Source organism: Phascolarctos cinereus, unplaced genomic scaffold (genome assembly GCF_003287225.1).
Source record: "Phascolarctos cinereus isolate Bilbo 61053 unplaced genomic scaffold, phaCin_HiC Scaffold_8;HRSCAF=390, whole genome shotgun sequence".
NCBI lineage: Eukaryota > Metazoa > Chordata > Mammalia > Diprotodontia > Phascolarctidae > Phascolarctos > Phascolarctos cinereus.
The window spans coordinates 53,324,158-53,348,801 of NW_027556291.1; the positions used below are offsets into that span (position 1 = coordinate 53,324,158).

The 24,644-nt window shown below is 47.5% G+C and overlaps 1 protein-coding gene across 1 annotated transcript in view; it reads right to left on the reverse strand.

The window, feature by feature from the left end:
• The window catches only part of ATP1B4 (ATPase Na+/K+ transporting family member beta 4), a 43,179-nt gene extending 20,098 nt beyond the window's left edge, over positions 1-23,081 (reverse strand). Inside the window, exons 1-5 of the mRNA XM_020975144.2 lie at positions 22,821-23,081; positions 13,634-13,796; positions 5,903-6,031; positions 5,514-5,618; positions 274-470 (exon numbers count right to left, since the gene is read on the reverse strand). Coding sequence (XP_020830803.1) covers positions 274-470; positions 5,514-5,618; positions 5,903-6,031; positions 13,634-13,796; positions 22,821-23,030 — 804 coding nt within the window. The 5' untranslated portion in view covers positions 23,031-23,081. The remainder of the gene's footprint in view (positions 1-273; positions 471-5,513; positions 5,619-5,902; positions 6,032-13,633; positions 13,797-22,820) is intronic.
• Between the last annotated feature and the right edge of the window lie 1,563 nt (positions 23,082-24,644).

Genomic DNA, 24,644 nt, shown 5'->3' on the forward strand with positions numbered 1-24,644 from the left:
CCAGAGGTGGGGAACCTGTGGCCTTGAGGCCACATGTGGCCCTCTAGGTCCTCAAGTACTGGTTGACTGAACCTAAACTTCACAGAACAAATCCTTTTATTAAGAGGTGGAATTTGAATCCAGGACTGTGGCCTCAAGGCCACAGGTTCCCCACCCCCGGTGTAGATAGAGGCATAGGGCACCAGAGCCCTGAAGCTCCTTCTCTTTTCACTGATGACTCTGGGAGCAGGTTTGTCTGAGAGCAGCAAGAACTGTGCCATAGGCAGACCTTACCCGGTTCATCTTCAAAAGGACACAAGGTTGCCCAGTGGAATAGCCAAACGTTGGATCTTGGAGGCCCGAACAGTTCCCCAGAAATGAGCGCTTGAACTGACAAGCTTTCTTCTCTTTGTCCTCTGCTCCCTCCTGGATGAAATACTTCCCGGGAGTGCAGTTCATATTCTTTTCATCTTGAATGCTGTCATTGTATGCTGTAGTCAGAGGGAGGATAAATTGAGGCTGGCGCCATGGGCAGGCCTCCCTCCACGCTCCTTTCAAGCAGCCTTCCATCTTGGGTTCTGGGAGCAGCAGTCATGCATTCAGCGCTCTCCACCAACTCCCTCTCCTCACTCCCACCCCTGCCCCCAATCAGTCAATCAAGCAACAGGTAGTGCCACGTGGTACAAAGCCCTAGCTCTGAAATGACAAGTCTTGGGATCCAGTCTCATCTGTGACACTGTCGGGATTTGACTAACTGACTTCTGCATTCCCTTCCAGCTCAAGATGTAGGAGCCTATGGCCCTGGTAGCTATTCTTTGAGGCTTCCCCCAGGAGCACAGGGTTGGCTAATCCTGCCTCCAGAGGGCGGATCACACAGCAGATGTTCAATCAATGGGTTTTGAAAACAGAAATTAATCATGGCTGGGCAGGTGAGGAGGCGTTATGGTAATACAGGCATTCGGTATATAATGGTATATAATATATTATAATAAATAGAATCCTGGTGTTCAAAGGGAACTCTGAGTTAACTATTCCATCCCCACTCATAACTGATCTGTACGAGTTTGTTTGGAGTGGATCTGTAATTTTATTGCTGGGAGGAGCTCCCAGGTGAAGAAACTACACTAATGCAGATTGACATCTTCTTTTCAATTCATAGTCAGAGAGAGCCGCCTGGTGCAGTGAGAGGTTAAGCAAATTATTTGCCCAGGGTGATGTAGGTAGGATATATCAGAGGTGACATTGAATTCAGGTCTTAATTTTGAGGTTGGCTAACTACTACTACTACTACTACTACTACTAATAAAAATGACAATAACTTGTGATTTCATTTCCAATGAGGAAAGTCCCTTTAACAGGGCAGGCTGACATCATCTCTGTAAGTTATCATCTTAGAAGTATGCCCGGGGTATTGAGAATTAAAGAGACTAGCCCAGGATCTCACAGCCAGTATGTGTCTGAGATGGGACTTGAATCCTGGTCTTCCCTATGCCAAGGCTGCTTTCTCTCCCCTATCACTTGCTACCTCTCACATGTACTTAGCATTTTTACAATTCACCCTGGTGCTTTTATCTCCACTTTTTCTTTTTTTCCTTTTTACCTTTTTTTTTTTTTGGTGAGGCAGTTGGGGTTAAGTGACTTGCCCAGGGTCACACAGCTAGTGAGTGTTATGTGTCTGAGGCTGGATTTGAACTGAGGTCCTCCTGACTCCAAGGCCAGAGCTCTATCCACTGCGCCACCTAGCTGCCCCTCATCTCCACTTTTTCATTTCATCTTCATAATATCCTTGCAAGGCAGCTAGTGCTACTGAGACCCTCCCTTCCCCATTTTAAAGATAAGAAAATTGAGACTTTTAAGGTTTCATTTCCCCTTCCCTTGGTCTGGAGGGTGGCTAGGTCTGCAGCATCTAGAATGGCAGCCTGAAAATGGAGCCCATTACCGGGTTTCCTGGGATGTTAGATGCCCCTCAGCCGGATCTCTGAACATCAGTAACCTCCCTGGCTCCTTTTTCTGTATTCCTGTTCCAGATGTTGGGTATCACTCAGACCCACTCACCACCCTCATCTTAAGGCCAGTCCCTTCGTGCTTCTTTCTGGTCAGGCTGCATGCTTATAGTAGGTGAGAACTGAAGCTAACAACGGGCTGCCCTGACTCCAGGGCTAGACCATTTGTTTGTTGGATTTGATATTAACAGGGCCCCCTTAGAAAATGGAAATCAGCTTCTGTTTATAGCTGCACAATTTTTTTTTTAAACAAAGCTACATTCAGTTTAAGGGTGTTTTTTCCACTGGTCTTTTTTAGAAAAACAACTATGTTCACATAAATAATTTTTGAAATAGAAGCTGAAGTCACATACTTATTGTTCCTCTTGAGGTATTTCCACTAAAAATAATATGACATGGGCCTGACCCTTATTGCAAAACCTCACAGCCTCATGGGAATGAAACTGATCCTCTGCTTACAAGATATTTCTGTTTCTGAGACCTGTTCCTTTTGGCCATCCCCTCTCCTCAACAGTTGTCCTGTTGCTTACAGTTGTTCACAGAAATTTATAAAATATTGGAGCTGCAAAGAACTTTAGAGACCATCTGAGCTCTATAGCTGTGAGGAAGCTCAAAGACCATCTAGCCCAGCCCTCTCATTTTACAGAGGAGGAAATTGAGGCCCAGGGAGGTTAGTAACTTAGGAACACAGGATCATGAATTTCGAGCTAGAAGAGCTTCAGAAACCATCTAGTCTAACCTTGTCTTTTTACTGAGGCAGAGAGAAGTGCCTCATCTGTGGTTATAGAGTATTAGAGGCAGAATTTGAACCCATATCTTTTTGACTTGAAATCCAGTACTTGAATCATTATATGGGACACACATCTCAAGCTGGAAGGGACATCAGACGCCATCTAGTCCACCCTTGTCATCTTTTATCTATCTATCTATCTATCTATCTATCTATCTATCTAATTTATTTTTTTGGCTAGGCAATGAGGTTAAGTGAATTGCCCAGGGTCACACAGCTAGTAAGTGTCAAGTGTTTGGTCTGAGGCCGGATTTGAACTCAGGTCCTCCTGACTCCAGGGCCGGTGCTCTATCCACTGCACCACCTAGCTGCCCCCACCCTTGTCACCTTACCATTGAGGAAAGGAGTGGAGTGATTTGTACAAATAATAAATATAAGTCGTGGGATTTGAACCCAAGCCCTCTGACTATGTACATAGCCAGTATATTTCTACTGTTCTATGTTGCTTCTACTCTGAGCTCCTCATTGCATAAACAGAAAATCAAGCTCAGAAAGAGGTTCAGGCTCAGAAACTTGCCCAAGGGCATATTATGACCTTGGTCATACAAAGGTCATGAAAAGCTGGGTCTCAAACCTGGCTCAGCCCAGAAAAGGCTCAGCCTTTTCTACCACAGTGCCTCTCTCCAGCCATGTTAAGACAGTTAAACTCATTTGACTGGCTTTCCCCCTCTGACTTCTGCTCTCAGGCTCATCATCTGATTGGCCAGTGGCTGAAATTGAGTAACAAGGATGAAAACTGTGCAGTGGCCACTGTAACAACCCAACAATCTTCTGTCACTGGGACGTCCCCGAGGTCCCTCCTAGCCCTGACTGTTTGTGTTCTAACTGCCTCTCCAGCTCGGAAGATTTATAGTTCTCTGAACTCTTTGGTAGGAAGGAAGAAAACAGGTATTTATTAAGCACCTACTGTGTGCCAGGTACTGTGCTAAGCACTTGACAAATATCTCATTTGATCCTCATGACTCTGGGAGGTGAATGCTCTTACTATCCCTATTTTACAGATGAGGAAACTGAGACCAAGTTTAAGTAACTCACCCAGGGTCACACAGCTAGCAGTGTCTGAGGCAGGATTTGAACTCAGATCTTCCTGACTGCAGGCCTAGTGATCTATCCAATGAGCCACCCATCTCCCTCTATTACGAAAATTGATGGCTCAGTAAATACAACCACTGCATTATTTGCTTAACTTAACTACTGATAGTTGATCCTCCAGAGAGCCCAGAGAGATGGAGCCAATGATTCTAACCCTAATTTCAGCTGGCACATTTAGGGGCAAAATGCTTAAATCAGGGTCTCCAGCCCTTCTGTACCACTGGTCCCAGATATGCCAAGAAGGACAGATACTAGCTATCTCCATGGAAAGTCTCTAGCCCTGAGAAATGATCTCTCTTCCTTACAAAATGGGTCAGTGTGGAAAAAAAAAACACTGCTCAAGAGAGTCCTGGATTCAAATTCTACCTCTGATATTTACTAGCTGTATGATCATGAGTATCTCACTATATCTCCCAGGCCCCAGTTTCTTTATCTTAAAAATGGGGATAATGATGCCTATAGTGCCACCCAGAAACAAAGGCCCATCTTTTCATCCCACTTTCCTACTGGGTGTTAATATGTCCGTGAAACATGAAACAGTGGTCCCCAAGAAATTAAAAATAAGTATAACATAGGGGCAGCTAGATAGTGCAGTAGATAGAGTACCAGCCCTGGACTCAGGAGGGCCTGAGTTCAAATCTGACCTCAGACACAAAACACTCGCTAGCTGTGTGACCTTGGGCAAGTCACTAAACCCCACTGCTTAGCCAAAAAAAAAAAAAATAGAAAGAAAAGTATCACATAGAAGGTGAAGGAGAGGCCTATGGGTGTAGAGTTGGCAGGGACCTCAGAGACCAGCTAGTCCGATCCTTCTCATTTTCCAGTTAAGAAAACTGAGGACTCATCCAAGGTCACACACAGGGTTGGGTTATAGACTTAGAGCTAGAAGGATATTAGAGGCCATCTAATCCAATCTCCTCATTTTCCAGATAAAGAAACTGAGGCCTAGGGAGGTGACTTTCTCAAGGTCAGTCAGAATCATGGGAGCATGAATCCAGAGCTGGAAGGGCTCTTAGAGACCATTTAGGCCAACCTCTTCATTTTCCACATAAGGAAATTGGGACCCAGAAAAGGGAAGGGACTTGCTCAAGGTCTTACAGGCAGTAAGCATTAGAAGTGGGATTTGAACCTAGGTCCTCTGTTTCTACTGCCAGTGTTTTTCTCACTGCACTAATTTGGGGGGAAAAACAGGAGTAAAGGATATTGTCAAGGAAATGTATGCACAAAAATGAAGATGTTCTGGTCACATGGTGGGAGATGACCTGTTGATAGCTCAGATGCCCCACTGGTATCCTCGGGATGTCAGGAGACATAGAGGAAGGCCTCCAACACGTTGGGTGACCCAATGAGGTGGTTGAACTTCTGGGAGGGCATGGATTGGGTCAGGTAGGGTTGGGTCATAATGTAAAGTATTGCAGGGAATATCAGCAGAGAGATGAGAGCATAGGCCCCATCAGGGCATTAGAATACTTGAGAGTATTACCCATTTCATTGGATTTCTGTGAAACGCAAATGAAAGCCAAATGGGCATGATTATTAGTCCTGCCCCTTCCAACTAGCCTTGGCCCAAGCTGGAAGGGACCTCAGAGGGTAACCCTCTACCTGCCGGGGCACTTTTCCCATCTTCCCCATCTGGATGATGAACTTACCTTGAAGGAAGTGATGCAAGCTGTCCACGTAAGAAACCCATGTGCTACGTTCCGATACGTTGAAGTTGAAGGCAAAGGTGGATATGTAGGGCCTGATCATAACTCCTGGCAAGGGAAAGGGACTTTGCTTAGATTAACCCAGGCTCAGTCCCAAGCCCTTTAAAGATGAATCTTTATTCCCATGAAACCATTTCCTCCCCCACCCCAGGCAATCAAAATGAAATGGACCACCATTTGCCAAGTTCCATTTTACATTCCCTCTTAATAATTGCATCCTTAAGTCATTGCCGGGAAGAGCTGGTAGGGAGCAGAGGCTGGCCAAGTGGTGCAGACAGCCTTGAGAGAGTGGTACAGGATGGTCTTGGTACTGGTCTTGGGGACTCACTTACCAGGGGGACTCACTCGATCCCTGTAGATCGGGATGTAAGGGCTGATGGTCAGCAACATGGTATACATACACAGAGTGAACATCCCAGCCAGGAAGGCATAGAAGAGAAGGTAGAAGAGTAAAATCAGACCTATAGTAGGAGCCAAAAGAAGAACGGGTCAGGGTCTCCCCCAAATCTCCACCTCGTAGGCCCAGCAGCTCTGAAATAAGAAGAGCCCACACTCCCTTGTCTACTTAAGACCGTGGAACGATGGGATCCATGGCCCCACTTCCCCACCCCTCTGCCCCATCAGTGGCTGCTAAATCCTCATTCTGGCAGATCTCATTCATTTGGAATCTGTGACCATTTGGGAACAGGGCCCTACCTGAAGGTCACCTTTGTACTTTTCCTCTGTAATCAGTCAATGACTCAACCAAAATGCATATTCTGTGCCAGGCACTGTGTTAAGTGTTAAGGATACAAATGAAGCAGTCCCTGATTTCAAGGGGAAAACAGGATGAGATCAAGTAGAGATATTCTCAAGAAAGGGGAGAAGGACAAGATGTGGGATTTCACTTGACTAGGGAGCCCCAGGTGGGGAGTTCCTTCTCCCCAGCAAATGGACACTCATCTCCATGGAGAATTGCCTATAGCACTAAGGGTGAAAGTGACTTCCCCAGTTGAAAGTGACAGCTGCTTGTCAGAGGCAGGGTGAAATCAGGGTGGGCTTCCTGGGGTAGGGATTGCTCTGGAGGTTAGGAGGGAGGGCATTCCAAGCATTCAGGACATCCTGGCAGAGGCATGAGGAAGGGAGAGGGACTGTCACGTACAGGGGATGGCAAGGGAGCCAACATGGCTGGACTGTAGTCTGCATGAAGGGGAATGATGGGCAGCAAAGCTGGAAAGGTAGGACCATAGATTTCAAGATCTAGAGCTCCAAGAAGCGTTAGATATCATTGAGCCCAGCTCCCTCATTTTACAGATAAGATAACTGAGAGCCAGGATGGTTAAGTGACTTGCTCTGGGTCATACAGCTAGCAAGTATCTGAGGTGGGATTTGAATCCAGGTCTTCCTGACTCACATCCAGTGCTCTGCCCACTGTGCCAGGCTGCCTCCACTCAGCTGGTAAGAGCTTTAAATGTGTTTAAGCTTGGAGGGAAACAGGAAGACAACAAAAGTTTTTGAGTAGGGGAGTGCCATGGACAGACTGGGCTTTAGGAATATCAGTTGAGCACCTGTGTATGGGATGGACTGGAGAGGAGAGAAGAAGGTGGCTTCACAGGATTAGAGCTAGGACACTATTGCAAGAGTCCAGGCAAGAGGTGCTGAGGGCTTGAACTCAGGCGGTGGCTCTGGGAGTGAAGGGAAAGGCAGATGCTACAGACGTGGTTGAGGCCAAATCAACAAGACCTAGCAAGAGATTGAACACATGGGCCAAGGGCCTGGGAAGAGTGAGGGATGAATCCAACGTTTCAGGCTCGAGAGCCTGGGAAGATGGCGGCATCCTCGAAAAAAAGGTGAGGGGAAGCTTACGAAAGGGGAGGGTTTAGGGGAAAAGATAATGAATTCTGGTTTGGACATGTTGAATTGGAGATGTCTACAAGCCATCCAGTTGGAACTGTCTAATAGGCAGCTGGTGTGGGGGGGGTTTGGCGCTCAGGAGACAGACTAGGCTGGATAAATTATGCTGGGAATCATTTGCATAGAGATGATAATTGAGCCCACGGGAGCTGATGAAGTCACCAAGATAGATAGAGGGAGAAGGAAAAGGGGCCGAGGACAGAAATAAAAGAACCGCTTGGGGTGGGATTTCATTCAGGTGAATCCCTGATGGAAAGAGAGAGCCATCTGGCTCTTGGACATGGCTGACTTGCCCCGTGATGGGGTCTGCCCCTAGGGTAGAGTGGGGGACGCTAAACGCTGAGGGACTCCAAAGCAAAAGTCTGTGCTCAGGGGTGGGGGAAATGATGGGCAGCCCTGGAGAACTAGGGAGAACAGAATTGTCTATCCTGACACATAGTAGGCCCTCAAGAAATGCTTGTTGCTCGATTGTCCTCTGATCCCAAGCCCTCCAGAGGCTCTCTCCAGCTGCGTGGAGGACAGAGATTTCGGAGCCTGGGACAAGGTTGGGTTCTTTGTCTCCCACTTCCCCTCCCTAAGGCCATCTTCCCAATCCTTTGAAAACCAGAGCCAAGCCTCAGTGCAGGAATAAGCTACGGGAGGCTGGTTTTCCCTGCTCCTTCACCCTCCAGCTGGAAGGCGTCTCAGAGGCCATCTAACCCAACCCCCTCATTTTACAGAGAAGGAAGCTGAGGCCCAGGGAGAAGTCAGTCAGTACATCAGTAGCAAAGTAACTTGTTCCAGGTCACATAGGTATTAAGTGTCAGAGGTGGTATTTGACCCAGGTCCTCTGACTCCCAAGTCAGCGCTGTTTCTACTATACCATGGCACCCTCCCCCTGGCTGTTCAGGGCTGCCCAATGACAATGGCTTATCTGGGCTCTCCCCCACCCCCATTCAAACCTTCTGTTCCTTTTCCCCATAGCCAAGAACACCTCCTGCTAGGGTTAAGATGACAAACTATTTCAAGCTCCAGTGCTAATGGTGGACAATAGCTGAATTCTTTAAAGCTGTCCTGGCCTGATAATATTGACCCAGACTGGTAAAATGCTCCCAGCCTGAGGATTACCCATTACACTCCTTAGTCTGATCCCAGAGCAGAGAGCAGGGAGAGGGAATGGAAGCCTAGCCGAGTACGTCGGGAGCAGGGCCATAGGAAGGATGAGGTGGTAGAGGACCAGTCTGAGGGGTGGGAATGGGAGCTGAGGGGGGAGCTGAGATGTTGGGGGTGAGGCGATGGAATCCTTCCCTGCTGCCAGGCCCCAGCACAGGGCCCTTCCCAACCCTGGCCCAGCTTCCCTCTCCCTATCTGCAATCCTTCTGGGAAAGGCTTGAAAGGCTGGGCTCTTAGGGATGAAGCGAAGGAGGGTGAGTCACTGTTTAGATCATTCCTCTGGGTCAGTCTCCTTCTCTCCTGGGGTGAGGGGAGGCCTCAGCTCAGCCAATCTTCCCAGAAGACAGTGGTTCAGGACAAATGCCATCCATCTGGCAGGGACAGAATGCTGTGCTGCACCCCCATCCTACCCACTGTCCATCCCCTGCCCCCCCAATCCTACCCACTGCCTGTCTCCTGCCTACCCCCTATCATACTCACTGTCTGTCTTCTGCCCCACTATCCTACTTACTGCCTGTCCCCTGCCCCCCCATCCTACCCATTGCCTGTCCCCTGGCAAAGGCATCCACATATCCATTCCACACTGTGCCTCCCCATTGTACCCTGTCCCCTGGGCAAAGGATCTACATTTCCAGACAGGGCCAGAGTGGGAAGGAGAGGTCTTCTTGTTCAGTTATGGGCTTGTACTGTTCTCTGACTTGGGCTACAGTGTGAGCATCCCTTCAACTTCACCCTCAGTTTCCAAAGATTTTTTTTATGTGCCTACTATGCACAGAGCCAGAGTTTTGATGAGTCACATGGGGAGTAGAGAGAATTCCACCCCCACACTTCCCCATCCAGCAAGGTGCCAAATCTGGCCATTTCTCCTCCCCTCCGTCTCTCCACGCCGACCCGTCTGTGCACTTACACAGCCACCATGCTAGCTCAGGCTCTCCTCCCCTCACCCAGACTATCACAGCAGCCTCCTAACTGATCTCCCTGGCTCGTCTCTCCCCACTCCATTCTATCCTCTACATTGCCATCAAATTGTAGTCTGACCATGTCACTCCCCTTCCCAAGAAGTTTCCGGAGCTTCCTATGGTCTCTAGGATCAGCTACAAACTGCTCTGTCATTTATTTGGCTTTAACCCTTCACAATCCCCCCACAGCCTACTTTCCTAGGCTCACTGCACATTACTGCCTTTCATGGGCTCTGTGGTCCAGCCATTGGCCTTCTCGTTATTCCTGGTATAGGATATTCCACCACCCACCTTCGTAGCCTATGCCTAGAATGCCCTCCCACCTTCCCCTTTACCTCTGAGGCTCAGCTTCTATGCTCCTTCCTACAACAGAATGTAAACTCCTTGAACAACAAACGTTTTGCCTTTGTCTTCCTATCTCCTGTGCCTAGAATACACTAAGTGCTTAATAAATGTTTATTAAATAAACAAATCTTAAACGACATGAATGCAGATAATATCCATTATTACAGAGTAAGGCATAAGAATGACACAAAAGGCTATATGAGGTCTGAGGAGGAAGGGGACCATCATTACTAGGGAGGTGTCCAGTTGGGGGATGGGGGAGGCATATGACTTGGATTTTAAAATGTGGGGATTTAAACAGGGAGGAATTCAAGGGGGCCAAAGTGGGCAGGAGGGCCTTACAGGTATAAGGCACAGCAAGAACAAAGGCAGGAGGGTATCATGTCCAAAGGGAACCTAGAAGTCTGCTGGAGCCAGACCAGAAAGCCAGATAAAGGAGTTAGGGCCATAGAGGCAATGGGGAGCCACGACAGGGTTTTGAGCAGGACAATGGCGATCAGATTTCTGCTGAGAGAAGGTTAATTTGGAAGGAGAGAGAGTGTAGGCAGAAGAATCCTCCCAGGTGGGTGGGCCTGAGGTCCTGAACTAGGGAGGGGGACGCAAAAGCAAGAGGAGAGGACAGATTCCGGACAGATAGGTAGCATCTACAGGCCTTGGGAACTGCTTGGCCATGAGGGCTCTGTCTGACTTAACTAGTCCACTGCTAACCCAGGCAGCAGCTTAAGCCCGTTACATCTGCACTGTCTTCCTGTCCCGTGGAGCCTGTGGCAGAGGCTATACTGACCACACCCTCTGCAGGGCCCTGATCCACACCAGCCACTCACCTCCTTGCCTCTCCTTCTTAGGAGGGTGATTTCTCCTCTGACATACAAGGTGAAGTTACCAGCAGCATGGGGCCATAGGAATAGACTGGAGGCTTTGAGTGCGGGGAGCTGGGTTCAGATCCTGCCTCCATCTCAAGAGCGCCTGCTCTCTTATCTTAACACTGCCTCCAGAATTTCACTGCCTCACTTCTGCTTCGCCCATACCTAGAAGGTTCAAGACCAGCTCCTCTGGGAGTTGGGATGGGGTGGTACCTATCTCTGACTGCCTCCACTTAGGTCCTAAAGTCACTCTTACGGAGGTGAGTTCATCTACCAGCTGCCAGAAGGCCCTGAGCCAGACAGTCCACTCTTCTGGGGAAAATGCTCATCAAATCTACCCTTGGGTGTCACGCAGAGCAACAGAACAAACCACAGGCTGCTGGACGCTTTTCTGCAGGCAGGTGGAGGAGTAGAAAGGGCTCTATTCCCTAGAGGGAAAGGACGACCTGTGGGTGAACCATTGTTCGCACCTCTTCATTGGGGCATTTGCCAAAGCTTCTGAAGTGGGGGCCCAGGGTGGAATTATAGAGTAGGAGCTGTCCACAGAAGCCACCAGGATTAACCCAACCTCTTTGGCTAATACCTCCCTTCCCTTTCCCACCCAAATCTCAGCAGTAAGGTGTCTGTGTTAAGAATAAAACAAGGGGGGCACAATTTTGGTTAATTCATTGGTGTGACAAACTCCCAGGTGAGGAAATTCCCTTTACCAACACAGGTCAGCACACTGGGCCAACTAGTTTTGGAGAATTGTCTGGGGGGAGGGTACTAAGAGGTTAAATGACTTGCCCATGGCCATACAGCCAGTATGGATCAGACGTGGGACTGGAGCCCAGAGGTCAGCTTTCTAGCCGTTACTCATATTTGCCCAAACTGCCTTTACGTTTTGGTAAACGTGCAGTATTTGCTAAATGATCACCAGTATGAATAAGCAGCTTTGCCCATGAAGAGCCCATGGCTTTTCTTGCTCTCTGGGCTATCTCCTATAGAAAGGAGATAACTAGCCGCAAAATACAGTTCTATTTCATGTGGTTTGATTGAAAGTTGAGTCATACTTTGCACAAATGTATGGAAATCATGTTTTGTAAACTTAAATCCTATCTTCCCATTGTCTCAAAAGTGTTGTTGTTTCCCCCCAGGATGCTTAATTTATCTTCCTCTTCTGAGGGCTCTTCAGCTACCCTGCTAGCTGTCATTTTCCCAGTTTCTTCTCCCAGCCTGACTGTCAGAAAGTCAATCATCTGCAAACCAACACTTTGCTGCCCTCCGGGAACTGGTGCTTTAAAGGAACCCAGTGGGGAATCTTTTTCTGAAGTAAAGAATCCCATCTGAGTCTCCTTCCTAGTCCAGCCCCCATGCAGCTACCAGAAGCAGCTTGGCAAAACTACATTTGAGAACTTTCCCTCTGGCTCCTTTGTTCCCTATAGGATAAAATACAAACTCAGTGAGGCCTATGAGGCCCTCCCCAATCTGGTTGCCAGCCTCCCGTTCCCTGTTACATATTTCCTTTCCCTTCACACACTCTATCTTGTGGCCAACTGGCCAAGGTATTCGCTGAACTCAGGCACATTCCCCCCCCCTCCCCCAGTGTAGAACTTGGTCGCTGATGAACTCTACTAATCTAGAACTTGACCTTTGTTTAAGACTCGGCCCAGATGCCACCTCCTACCACCCGCCTTACCTGTGCACTCCCCCTTTCCCCATCCCAGTTACTGCTATTCCGGCCCTCCTTGTATTACCCTGTCTGTACTTGTATACTTCATACTTGTATACTCCAGAAGAGTACACATCCCTTGCAGGTAATGACCATTTTGCTTTTTGTCTTTGTCTCTCCAGTGGCCTAGCACAGTGCCTTCTGCATAGTAAGGGCTCGAACTGGATTAAATTCAATTAAAAAGTGAAGAATCTGCTATGAATCTCTTCTGTGAATTCAGATTTTCTTTAAGAAAGAAGCCTAGGTGTACCATGGGGTTAAGGCACATTAGAGGGTATGGTAGAACAAAATAATTTGAAGCTAGAAGACCCACCACTCTGCCATTTACTCTCTATGTGACCTTGGGCAAATCACTTCTTGGCCTCAGTTTCTTCCTCTGTAAAATGAGGGGGTTGGGCTCAATGACCTTGAAGTTTCCTTCAGATTCTTTATACACGATCCTATGACCTGGGTTTGGATTCAGGTTTTGTTACTGACTCGCTTGTGTGACCAGTGTGGAACAATGGAAAGAGTACTGGATTTGGAGTCAAAGGTTCAAATCCTGGCTCAGCCACTCGCCACTTCTGGGGCTTCTGGCAAGTCCCTTCCCCTCCCTGGGCCTCAGTTTCCTCTTCTGTAAATGAGAGGATCAAGCTTGCTGACTTCTGAGGTCCCTCAAGCTCTAGACCTAGGATCCTATGTATGACCTTGGACAAGTCCCTTCCCCTCACTGGGCCTCACTTTCCTCCTAGGGTTGGCCTAGATGCCCTCAAAAGCCCCTTCTAGGCTCCAGAGATAAGATCCTCTGAACTCTCTTCTCCTCTCTGGGCCTGTTTCCTCCTCTCTTAAATGGAGTGATTGAACTAAGAAAACTTGTGGGTCCACTCCAGCTTTAGCTACCAAGATTCTGACTACACTCCTTGGTCATCCCAAACTTCTTCATGACCAAAAGTTTTCCCAGCCCCAGCTGACAGCCTGACAGCCCCATCATTTGTACCACTATTTCCTTGGAGGAACTCCAGTGGGGTGGGCTTGGCCCCAAGGCCCTTTCCAGGGGGGGCTCCCAAGTCGTGCTGTGAGAGGCATTGGAGTCATCTATCCCAGGGTCACAAATCGGCAGGGGTGCAAAGACACAAAGCAAAGCAGATAATTCCCACTTACTCCAGCTCTTGCCTGACCGGCCTAAAAACTCCCTCTTCTCAGGGTCCCACACGTAATTTTTCACTTGCTGCATTTTGGCTGCCAGACTCCGTTGCTCAGTGGCCTGGGCCTCGTCCTCGTCCGGGTCCTCTGAGTGAAGCTGGTTCCCTTCATTCTCATTCTCCTGGAACCAAGACAAAATACAACCCCCTTTTTTGGAAAAAGAAAAAAAAAACTTTCCAACAGCCCATCCCACTGGCCAAAAATAAATGGAAAACCACTCAAGAGCTGGCTGCATTTCAAAGTTCCATTTTCCCATAATCCAACCCTTTGTTACCAAAGGCAGGATTTCTCTCTTTTTGGGGTTGTTTTTTTGGAGGAGGGGAGTAAGATACTATCCCCTCTGACTTAAATTCAGGAATCTTTTCATTGAGGGGCCAGCTCTGTTCTCAATCTCATCAATTTCTACCCTACTCCCAGGCCTGCTTATGTCAACATTCATTCCTGCCACCCTTGGTTCTCCTTAACTCTGAGTGGCTAGGGTCTCAAGGATTAGACTACAGAATGAGCCAGCCTCAGGTAGGCCTTGAGAGGGGAAGATTCTTAAGGTAGGATGGGGTTCTGTCAGAGGAAGTGAGGAGAACCACACAATCTTTTCAGTATAGCCCTATATATTGTTGAAGTATACCCCCCACTTCTCAATTTCCCTCATCTTTAGTGCACCTGAAATACTTTTTTAGTTAAAATGTATTTGATGACCAAAAATCTATTTTCTCTCCCTCCCACTTACCTTTCCTCCATTGGAAAAAAGAAAAGAAAAATGAAAGTCCTATTACAAATATGTATAATCGAGCAAAACAAGTTGCCACATTCTGTACCCTCTGTCCATCACTGCACTCTCAGGAAATGGGTAACATGCTTCATCCTGGGCCTTCTGGGATTGTGGTTGGTCATTGTGATGATCAGCGTTCTGAAGTCTTTCTTTGCTTTCTTTCTTTTTTTTTTTTTTTTGGCTAGGCAATGGGGTTAAGTGACTTGCCCAGGGTCACACAGCAAGTAAGTGTTATATGTCTGAGGCCAGATTTGAACTCAGGTCCTTCTGAATCCAGGGCCAGTGCTCTATCCATTGCGCCACCTAGCTGCCCCTCTCAAGTCTTTCAAAGTTGATTGTCTTTCTAATATTATTATTGTATAAATTGTTCTCATGGCTCTGTTCACTTCACTCTGCATCAGTTCATTCAAGTCTTCCTGGGATTCTCTAAAACAGTTCCTTTCGTAATTTGTAACATTCCCATTACATTCACATACCATAATTTGTTCAGCCATTCCGCAAATTGGGCACCCCTTTAGTTTCCAGTTTTGCCACAAAAAAAGAACTGCTACAAATATTTTTGTACATGTGGGTCCTTTTCTTCTTTCTTTGATCTTTTTGGAGATATATGCCCAATAGTGCTATCACTGGGGCAAGTTTCATTGGGTCACTTTTTTGTTGCCTGAAGTTTCACTGTTGGAGATTCACTCCTTTGGGAAGCCTTTGTTGTTCAGTCATTTTTCAGCTGTGTCTGACTTTTGGTGACCCTGTTTGGGGTTTTCTTGGCAGAGATACCAGAGTGGTTTGCCATTTCCTTCTCTGGCTCATTTTACAGATGAAGAAACTGAGGCAGAGTGAAGTGACTTGCCCAGGGTCACACAGCCAGTGTCTGAGGCCAGATTTGAACTTAGGAAGATGTGGCATAGTGCATAGAATACTGGGCCTGGAGTCAGGAAGACCTGAGTTCAAATGGGCAAGTCACTGCACCTGTTTGCCTCAGTTTCCTCATCTGTAAAATGAGCCAGAGAAGGAAATGGCAAAGCCCTCCAGTATCTCTGCCAAGAAAACCCTAAAAGGGTCCAAGAGGGTCACAAAGAGTCAGACACAACTGAAATGACTGAACAACAATAAACCGATGACTGTTGTGTGCCTATTGGAAGGATGGCAAAGACAGTAAGCTTTCCTTAGGCTCTTCAGTTAGCTCGTAAGAGACAATGTCTACCACAGGAGACAGCATGGCCTGGTGTACTAACTGGGAGGTGGGAAGACAGCTTTGAGTCTCAATTCTGCCTCTAACCTGCTACAGAGCACTTGGTAAATCCCTTTACCAACCTGGGCTTCAGATACCTACCTTCTCGAGAGAATTTGTCTCTGGGGTTCCTTATACCTCTAGAATTCTATGATCCCTGTTCTAGACCTCCCTAGTCTGAAAATGGTCAGAAATAATTAGGATCCCAGATCTAGAGCCTAAAAAGAGCCTCGGAGGCCGAGATCTAGTCCAACTCCCTCATTTTACAAAGGGGGAAACTGAGGCTTAAAGAAGAGAAGTGAGCTCCCCAAGGTCACACAGTTACCTAAGATCATTGACATAGATAGAATTGGAAGGGACCTAAGGAATCATCTAGTCTAACCCATTCATTTTATAGCTGAGGAAACTGAGTCCCGAAGAGGTGAAGGGATCTGCTCAGAGACATGCTCAGCTTTGAATTACTGACTTTTGCAAGATTTCAGAGAAGGGTTGGAACAGTCAAGAAAGACTTTGTGGAGGGGAAGGGGTGGGGGGAGGGGTCTCGAGCCAGGCCTGGAAAGATGAGTAGGCTCAGTGTAGGTTTCCCAAAGCCAAGTTAAAATGGTTTTTTGGATAATCCACTGTTTAGAGACCACTGTTCTGGATTCCTACCAGGGCAGTTAAGCAAGAGCTGACCCTGCTGACTAAAGCAATAAAGGAAAACCCAGCCTGGTTCCTTGGCCTACCTAAAGAGATCAGAGTCAGATGACTAGAATGGTCTCCAACTCAGCATGTTTACAGCAAGCTTCTCTTCCTTAGCCCTAAACTGGCTCTCCTTCCTCTTTCTGATTAGCTCCTGCCCCCACACTAGCCTCCCAGGCCACCCAGGCTCCATCTGACACTTAAGCTTGACCCTTCTCACTACCAAGTCCTTTTCAATGGAGCATTTAATGGAAACTTACCCCCACATCCAACAGTTGCCAAGTCCTGTACATTCCATGTTATTTCCTGTATCTGTCCCCTTTTCTCCACTAACACTCTGGTCCAGGCCCACACTACCTCTTGCCTGGAGCATCCATAGTGAGTACCTAACTGGCCTCTCTTCCTCTGTTTTTCTCCTTTCCATTTTTTCCCACGCCAAACTGCCAAATCAATCTTCCAAAGACACAGGTTTGATCATATTGCCCACACTCAGAAAACCTTGCCTGTGTGACCCAGGACAAGTCACTTCATATCATCAGCCTTCAGGGCCACCCCCCCCACCCCCCCCACACCCCGTAAAATGAGAGGCTTGGATTCAAGGACCTCTACTCTAGACTCATTATCCTATTGAGACCTTAAACAAATCATTTCCATTCTTTGGCCCTTGGTTTCCTCTACCAGAAAATGAGAGAGCCAGGTTCGATGGCCTCTGAGGACCCTTGTAGCTCAAGATCTGGGACTAGGTGACCTTGATATTTCCTTCTAGCTCTAAATTATAATCCGTTGACACTTTCAGCTCTGAGTCTTATTCTGACATAATTCAGAGCATCTAGGTGGTGCTGCAGTGGATAGAGCTACAGGTTGGAGGCAGGAAGACCAGAATTCAAATCTGGTCTTAGATACCTACTAGCTGTGTGACCCTGGACAAGTCACTCCACCCTGTTTGCCTCAGTTTCCTCATCTGTAAAATGAGCTGGAGAAGGAAACGGCAAACTACTCCAGTATCTTTGCCAAGAAAACTCCGAATGGGTCCACAAACAGTTGGACATGACTGAACAACATCAAACTCTGATAGAATTGGTTTCCTTTGTAATAAATCTTTTGTATTTTATTTTATGGACTTAAAAATGTGATTCGGAGAAGGAATGGTCCACGGGCTTCTCCTGACTTGCCCAGGGGTTCCAGGACACCCACAAAGATGAGTAGGCTCTCACAAAGATTAAAGGTTTAAACCACAAAGGTTAAGAACTCCTAGCCTAAAGTCAAATCTCCTGATCCTGACATTCAAGGCTCTCCATTAGCTGACCCTAAACCTACCCTTTGGGTGTTCTTATCTCCCATTATTCACCAAAACAACCCTCCTCTCTGACTAGACCAGGTATTCAGCATCCCCTCAAGATGCTTTCCAATCTGGAATGCCCTCCCCTATCTTCCTTGCCCAAATCCAGCCTCAATTCCAAGGCCCAGCTAGGGACCTACCTCTTCCACTAAGCCTTCCAGCTGCCCTGGCCTCCCATGGAATGCTTTAGTCCTCTCCTGATCTCCTCTGCCCCATCTCCTTGCTTTGAGGGATGGGCACATGCACAATTCTGGGCCTCCTCAATGTACACTATAAGTATGGACCATGTGCACATGGAATTGGCTTTGTCTCTCCAGCTAGACTGCAAGCAAAGAGAGGGCAGAGCTTGGCTAAGATGATGTCTGTCTGTGGCTCTGACTCTCCCACGGGTCTGGCAAATAGAAGCACTCAATTATTCTCCTTGATTGAAGGAATATAGTTCTCTCACTCACTGAGACACTAGCAGTGATGATAATAATGAAGATAATAATGATAATAACCCAGCCACCAGGCCCAGGGGCATTGGGACCCTCCTCAGGTCCATCTGGCTTGTGGCTTGCTCTTTGCTCCCTGGGGACCTGCCAAGACTCCTTGCTTCAGCAGCATACAAGGTTGGACTCCCTTCACCCTGCCTGCTGGCTGAGTCTCAACAGCAACTGCATTGTTGTACTGGTCAGCTACCGGCACTGCAACAGTGCCTGGAGGAACAGAGGGAATCCTGAGCCAGCAGCAAGGCCTCTTGGGTCAGGAGGACCCTTGGCTGAGGAGGTGGGGGGGGGGAGGATGCGTAGATGGGTTGGGTGGGTGGGGGAAGCTTAGCTCTGAAATCTGACTCTGGGGAGTGGGGAGCTTCGGGGATCCATGGCTCTGAAGCAACCACCAAAAAGCAAAAAGTCAGGAAGGCCTCTTAAGGGCCACTGCAGTGATGGGCTGCCCTCGAGATACCACTCTCTAGATGCTAGCCTGGCTTAGACTATGCTCTGACAGGTTTACATGGATACATCTTCCTCCTTCCCACCCTTTTCCTTCCTTTCTTCTCTTACAGCTTCCACCCTCTCTTTCACTCTTTCCCTCCTTCCCTTCCTTCCTCACTTCCTTCCTCCCTCCCTTCTTTTCTTCATCCACCTCTCCCTTCCCTCCTTCCTTTCCTTCCTTCCTTATTTTCCCTCCCTTCCTCTCCTTCCCTTTCTCCCTTCCCTCCCTCATTCTCTTCCTTCCTTCCTCCCTCCCTCTCTCTTCCTCCATTCTTTCCTTCCTTTTCTCTATTTCCCCCTCTCCTTTCCTTCCTCTCCTTCCCTCTCTTCCTCCCTCTCTTCTTTCCTTCCTCTATATCTCTCTCTTCCTTCCTTCTTTCCTTCCCTCCTTCTTCCTCCCTTCCTCTCCTTCCCTCCCTTCCTTCCCTCCCTCTCTCATTTTCTTCCTTCTTTCCTTCCTTCCTTCCTTCCTTCCTTCCTTCCTTCCTTCCTTCCTTTCTTCCTTCATCTCCCTTCCTTCCTCTCCTTCTCTCTCTTCCTCTCCTTCCTTCTCTCCCTCCCTCCCTCCCTTCTTTCCTTCCTTCCTTCAGAAATGTTTACTTAGCACCTCCTGTGTCAGAGGACATCTGCTCTGAGGGCAGGAGCTCCCACACTGATGAGCTCAGGAATCTTCTGGATTATTGGAAGGTCTACAAGGCCTGTTCTTAGAGCTCCTCACCCCTAATCTTTGCATAGGCTGAGACTTTCACTGGCCCCTTTATCTTCAGGCCAGCTTCCTTTTCTCTGGTCCTTGCCCACTCTGGTCACCTCCACTCCCCTCTACGTTTCCTTGGTTAGGCCCATTGTTTCCTTGCCCCATACCCATCTTCTCTTCAGATTGGGAGCTGTGTGTTGGGGGGGGGGGACAGTCCTATTCCCAATGGTGAGCAGCTTACTCTCATGGAAAATTGGTGACTCTCAGAGCTAGTTACCACTGATTCCAGATTCCAGTAGATGCAATCCTGCCAGGAGGGTACAGGATAGACTTAAGGGTCAGGTGGACTCAAGGCTGGACTCTGCTACTTGTCAGCCATGTGACCTTAGAGAAATCCTTTTCTGGGGCCTCAGTTTCCTCACCTGCCAAATGTCTCTATGATACCTACACTGCCCACCTCAGAGGACTAGAAGAATGAATGGAAAGTGTGACCCAAATATTAAGGGGGTAGCAAGCCTGTTGGGCTCTCTCTAGCTTGCAGGTAGAGGGGAACCTCACCCAAAAGGTCAGACTGTTTCATATTTATTAGAGGAGCTGCTTGAAAACTCAGCAATCTCTGGGTAAGTGACTCTATAGTTGCTGACAGTGTAGTGAACTGTGTCCCATGTGGCTATGGGGCTGGAATAGGAGGTGTCTGATGCCTCCTTGTGACATGAAGGGCCCCCTGAGTTCTTTCAGGCTCTATCAGCCCCAGCCCTGGGGGGTTCTGCCAAGCTTGAAAGGGCCCTGCTAAGGAATTGTGGGACCGTTGTGAATGAATGAATGAAGGGAGGAAGGAAGGAAGGAATGAAAAAGCATTTGCTAAGCACTTGTTATGTGTCACACATTATGCTAAGCACTGGGGTTACAAACACAAGGAAGTAAGGCAGTTGTGACCCTCAAATGCTTGCATTCTAATAGGGGAAAACAACCTGTACAAGAGTGATGGCTGGTCAAAGAGAAAAGTAGTTGGAGTTATAAGGCAAATGATCTTGTTCAAAGATCTTCATGTAGCACAGGGTCTAGAACATAGTAGGTGCTTAATAAATGTTTGTTGATTGACTGATTGATCGAATCGCTTACTTAAGAAGAGTTGGCACCTCCCTTCTGCTTTCCTACAAAACTGTCCAGGAAGGCCTAATTAAAGGAGGGTTGACTCTCTGTGCTACTGGAGGGAGTCCCCAGCTAATGAACTTGTGGGTCCTTCCAAATTAAAGTGAATGTCATAGGGGTAATCTCACCACTCTTGCCTGTAGTGCCTAGAAGGTAGGAGTCCACTTCACACCTAGAAGGGCCTATGCTTAAGAAAACCCAGCCTACAAAAACATTGATTTCCTCAAGTGCTAAGTTAGTCCTAGGCAATAGACAAGGCCCAGAAATACTTGTCAATGGACTGCTAAGGATGAAGTAGGGAGCGTTTACATACTTTATGGAAGAATATTTTGTTTAATAGAACCATTTTCCACAGGTCTCCTTTAAAGAGCAAATTCTCCAGTGCCCGTGAAAGAGTATTCGATTCTTAGCATGACTCTTCTGAACATGCTGGATGTGTAAACTGAGGCACACTGTCAGGTTTTGCACGATGCTGTGCTCTAGAATTTATGACCATGAGGTGTGAGGGGGTGTTGGGGTAGGAGGAATGAATTCCCTGGATGGGAAGCCTTTCACAGATTCTACATGGAGATTAGGGAATTGGAGTCTCTTTTCCCTGTTCCCAGGATTGCCCTGCTTAGATGTTGGTGCTAAATTTTCCTTTAATCCTCAGGCCAGAGTAGATTGAAAAAGCCACTCCATCTCCTGACTCTAGACATTTTCATCTGCTATCCTCCTTGCCTGGGACATTCTTCCACCTCATCTCCTCCTGGTTTCTTTCAAGTCCCAGCTAAAATCCCACCTTCTATAGGAAGCCTTTCCCATCTCCTCTTAATTCCACTGCCTTCTCTCTGTCAATTATCTCCTATTTATCCTGCATATATTTCGTACATAGTTATTTTCATCCTATTAGACAGTGAGTTTCTTGACAGCAGGGACTGGACTGTCTTTTGCCTCTTTTTTGTATCTTGAGTGCTTAGCATAGTGCCTGACAGATAGTAGGCACTTAAGTATTTATTAATTGACTTATCAAAGAAAAGTTGCCAGGGCACCCTTTTCTCTAGCCCATCAATGTCCTTCTTAAACATCAATGCCCAGGACTAAATACAACTCTTCAGATGGAGTCTGACGAGGGCAAAGTGCAAAAGTGCAAAAGGACTAGCACCTCCTCTGTACCAGATACTATGCCTCTGAATGCAACCTAAGATTACGTTAGTTTTCCTGGCTGTCACATCATACTTTTGGCTCATATGGAGTTTGCAGTCCACTAAGATCCCCTCGATCGTTTTCAGATGAACTGCTTTCCAGCCACACCTCCCCCATCCTGTACTTGGGAAGTTGATTTTTTAACCCAAATTTAAAACTTTACATTTATCTCTAGTGAATTTCATCATACTAGACCCATCCCAACATTCCAACCAGTCAAGATTTTGGTGGATACTGACACTGTCATCCAGAATAGTAATTATCTCTCCTAACTTTGTGTCATTTGAAAATGTAATTGATTAAAAAAAATATTCAACAGCCCAGGACCTGTAACCATGCCTAGGCCAATTGACTCATGGGCTCATATAATGTCAAAGCTAACCCAAGAGGCCACCTTGTTTCCTTCTCTTCTTCCTCCCCCTCCCCAAATCCCTTACAATCTGAATGGGGAGCCTACCCTCAACTGTAGGAGCATACATTTTGATTCTAGAACCTCAAGCAAAAACATCAGAAGTGCCATTTGAACCTCTCCAGATCTACAGAGAACTATCCAAAATGTGTCCAACACACTCCAGTTTGATTTTCTGGCAAATATTTTAACTAGGGGGAGAGTATGGTAGGAATATTGATTAAGGAATCTCTGATCAGTTGAGTCCCTTCAATCCACGGAATGAAATTACAGAGTGTGGACCTTTGTCATGAGGGAGCACTTTCCATGGAGCTGAACATACACATTGACCCCTTTTAACACTTTTTTATTGTTAGTTTTGAAATAGGGAGGGCAGAAGGTGGGGAAAAGGGGTCCCTCCATGAGTGGGCCCCAGGTAAATGCAGAGTTTGCTCACCCTTTTTTTTTCCTGTAGCCCAAAATTCAGGTGATCTGACTATCCTTTGGTTTAACTTCTCCCCAGCCTAAGAAGGAACTAATTACCAGCCCTACCCCTACCAACCTCAAAATCAGCAGCGAGGCCCCTAGGTGATCATTTTTGGGCCGGTGAGAGGGTCAAAGGCCCTAGCTTGATCACTACTGATCATGAAATCAGATTGCCACCACCCCAGCCCTAAAGACCCACTTCCCACCAGTTCCACCATGACATCAATCCCGCCTCTCCCTGAGACTCACTGGCTTGCTGGACAGATTCAGGGAAAAATCCTCAGCCCCTGCAGACTTGGAATTCCTTTCCATGGCGTGGTGGGGGAGAGTGGGAATGACCTGGAGGGTGAGCCGGTGGAAGGCGAAGTGGTGACTGGCAGCACTGGCTGCTGCAGACACTGGGCACCCCATGGCACTGAGCCCTCTTGGCAAGAGTCCTCCCCAGAAATAAGCTGACATTTCCCTTGCTACCTGACTGATTGGCCCCCCTCTCTGCTTGAGGGAAAGCCTTTAGGAGAAAAGCAAGCTCATCACTTATAAAGAGGCAGGGAAATTCCAAGCAGCAGGAATGAGAGGAGCCCCCCCCCCAATTCCTGCCTCCTGGAATCCAGTGGACCCAATGGGGATCTTTAGATTTTGCATATCTTGAGAAAGAATTGGATATTAATAGGGAGAGGGTTAAGAGCTGGGACAGAGGTTGGGGGTGGGGTGGGGGATGGCTAAGAATAACTTGCTTTGCTCATAAGGCTGATATCATCTATCAGGATAGATTATCTTTGGCCCCCAAGCAAGTGCTTTGCTCAGCTCTAATGTCCCATCTCTGTGACAGCCACGGCCCCCTTCTAATGGGGATTTGAGGCCCCCCTCCCCATGCAGCCCACAAGAAGGTGTTTGAATATGTATTTGTTGAATGAATGGATGGCTGAAGGAGAATATTTGTGGAATGAGTAAGAAGGAGCCTGGGGGCTGCATGTCAGCCTGCCCCCATCAGTCACCCCCTCCTCCTCTTCCCCCACCACCCCCCGGAATCCTGGCCAAATCTCTGGAGCGGCTGCAGAGTCTATATTTATCGCTTTAGTATTGAGGCAGAGAACAAGCTGGGACTTCAGTGTCACTTTCCCAGACATATATATCTCCCCAAGCCTGTGTGGGATCCAGCGAGAGAAAAATCGGGAGAAAGGGCCAAGAACATCAGACAGTGTTGCTGGCCCGCTGGGGACCCATTTCCCAGAGGTCTGTGGTGAGTGCAGCACGTGACCCGGTTGCCAGGTGGCTGCAAATGCCTTGCAAACTGGGATTCCAGTCACGTTAGGGCTGAAGAGGAACAGTCTAGCTGCTTAGCTTGATTTGTCTGCTGTGAACCTGATCCAGGCTGTTCAAATGAGAACAGCCCCCGATCGGAGCTTTAAGACCTCCAAATCCAACCCCCTTATTTGACAGAGGCCCAGGGAGAGCTCATAGCTTGCTCAAGGTCACACCAAGGCTCCGAAATCTGGAGCTGGAAGGGAGTACAGAGGCCAGCTAGGCCAGCCCCTTCCTTTTACAAAGGAGGGAAACTGAGGCCCAGGGAGGGGAAGGGACCTGCCCAAGATCATTCAGGTCATGTCAGAGGCAGGATTTGAATCCAGGCATTCCAGTTCCAGAGCCCTATGATATACTACATGGTCAGGTAAAATCCTGATAATTTCAGCCCTTAGTTAACTAAAATTCTCCCAGGTTTCAATGAATTTGAGTCCTGAGAAATTGAAATAAATCTCATCCTTCTACTCCTGTCAGTGACTGTTTCCAAAAGGAAATAAACTCCAAGGGCCAGCCTGGGCTAAGGCTATATTTGTCTCAGTTTCCTATACCTCTATCTTCATCTTCATCTCCATCTCCATTTCCAGCCCCAGGTAGTGGTCGCTAATGATGATAATAATAAAAGCTCTCATTTCCATATAGATTTAAAATCCACAAAGCACTTTCTTCAAAATAACCTAGTCAGGCAGTTAGCAATGCATATTGCTGGGGGGTATTGTTATTCCTGTTTGAGAGGTAGGAAAACTACTGGTCAGAGGTGGCACCGAATTTCTT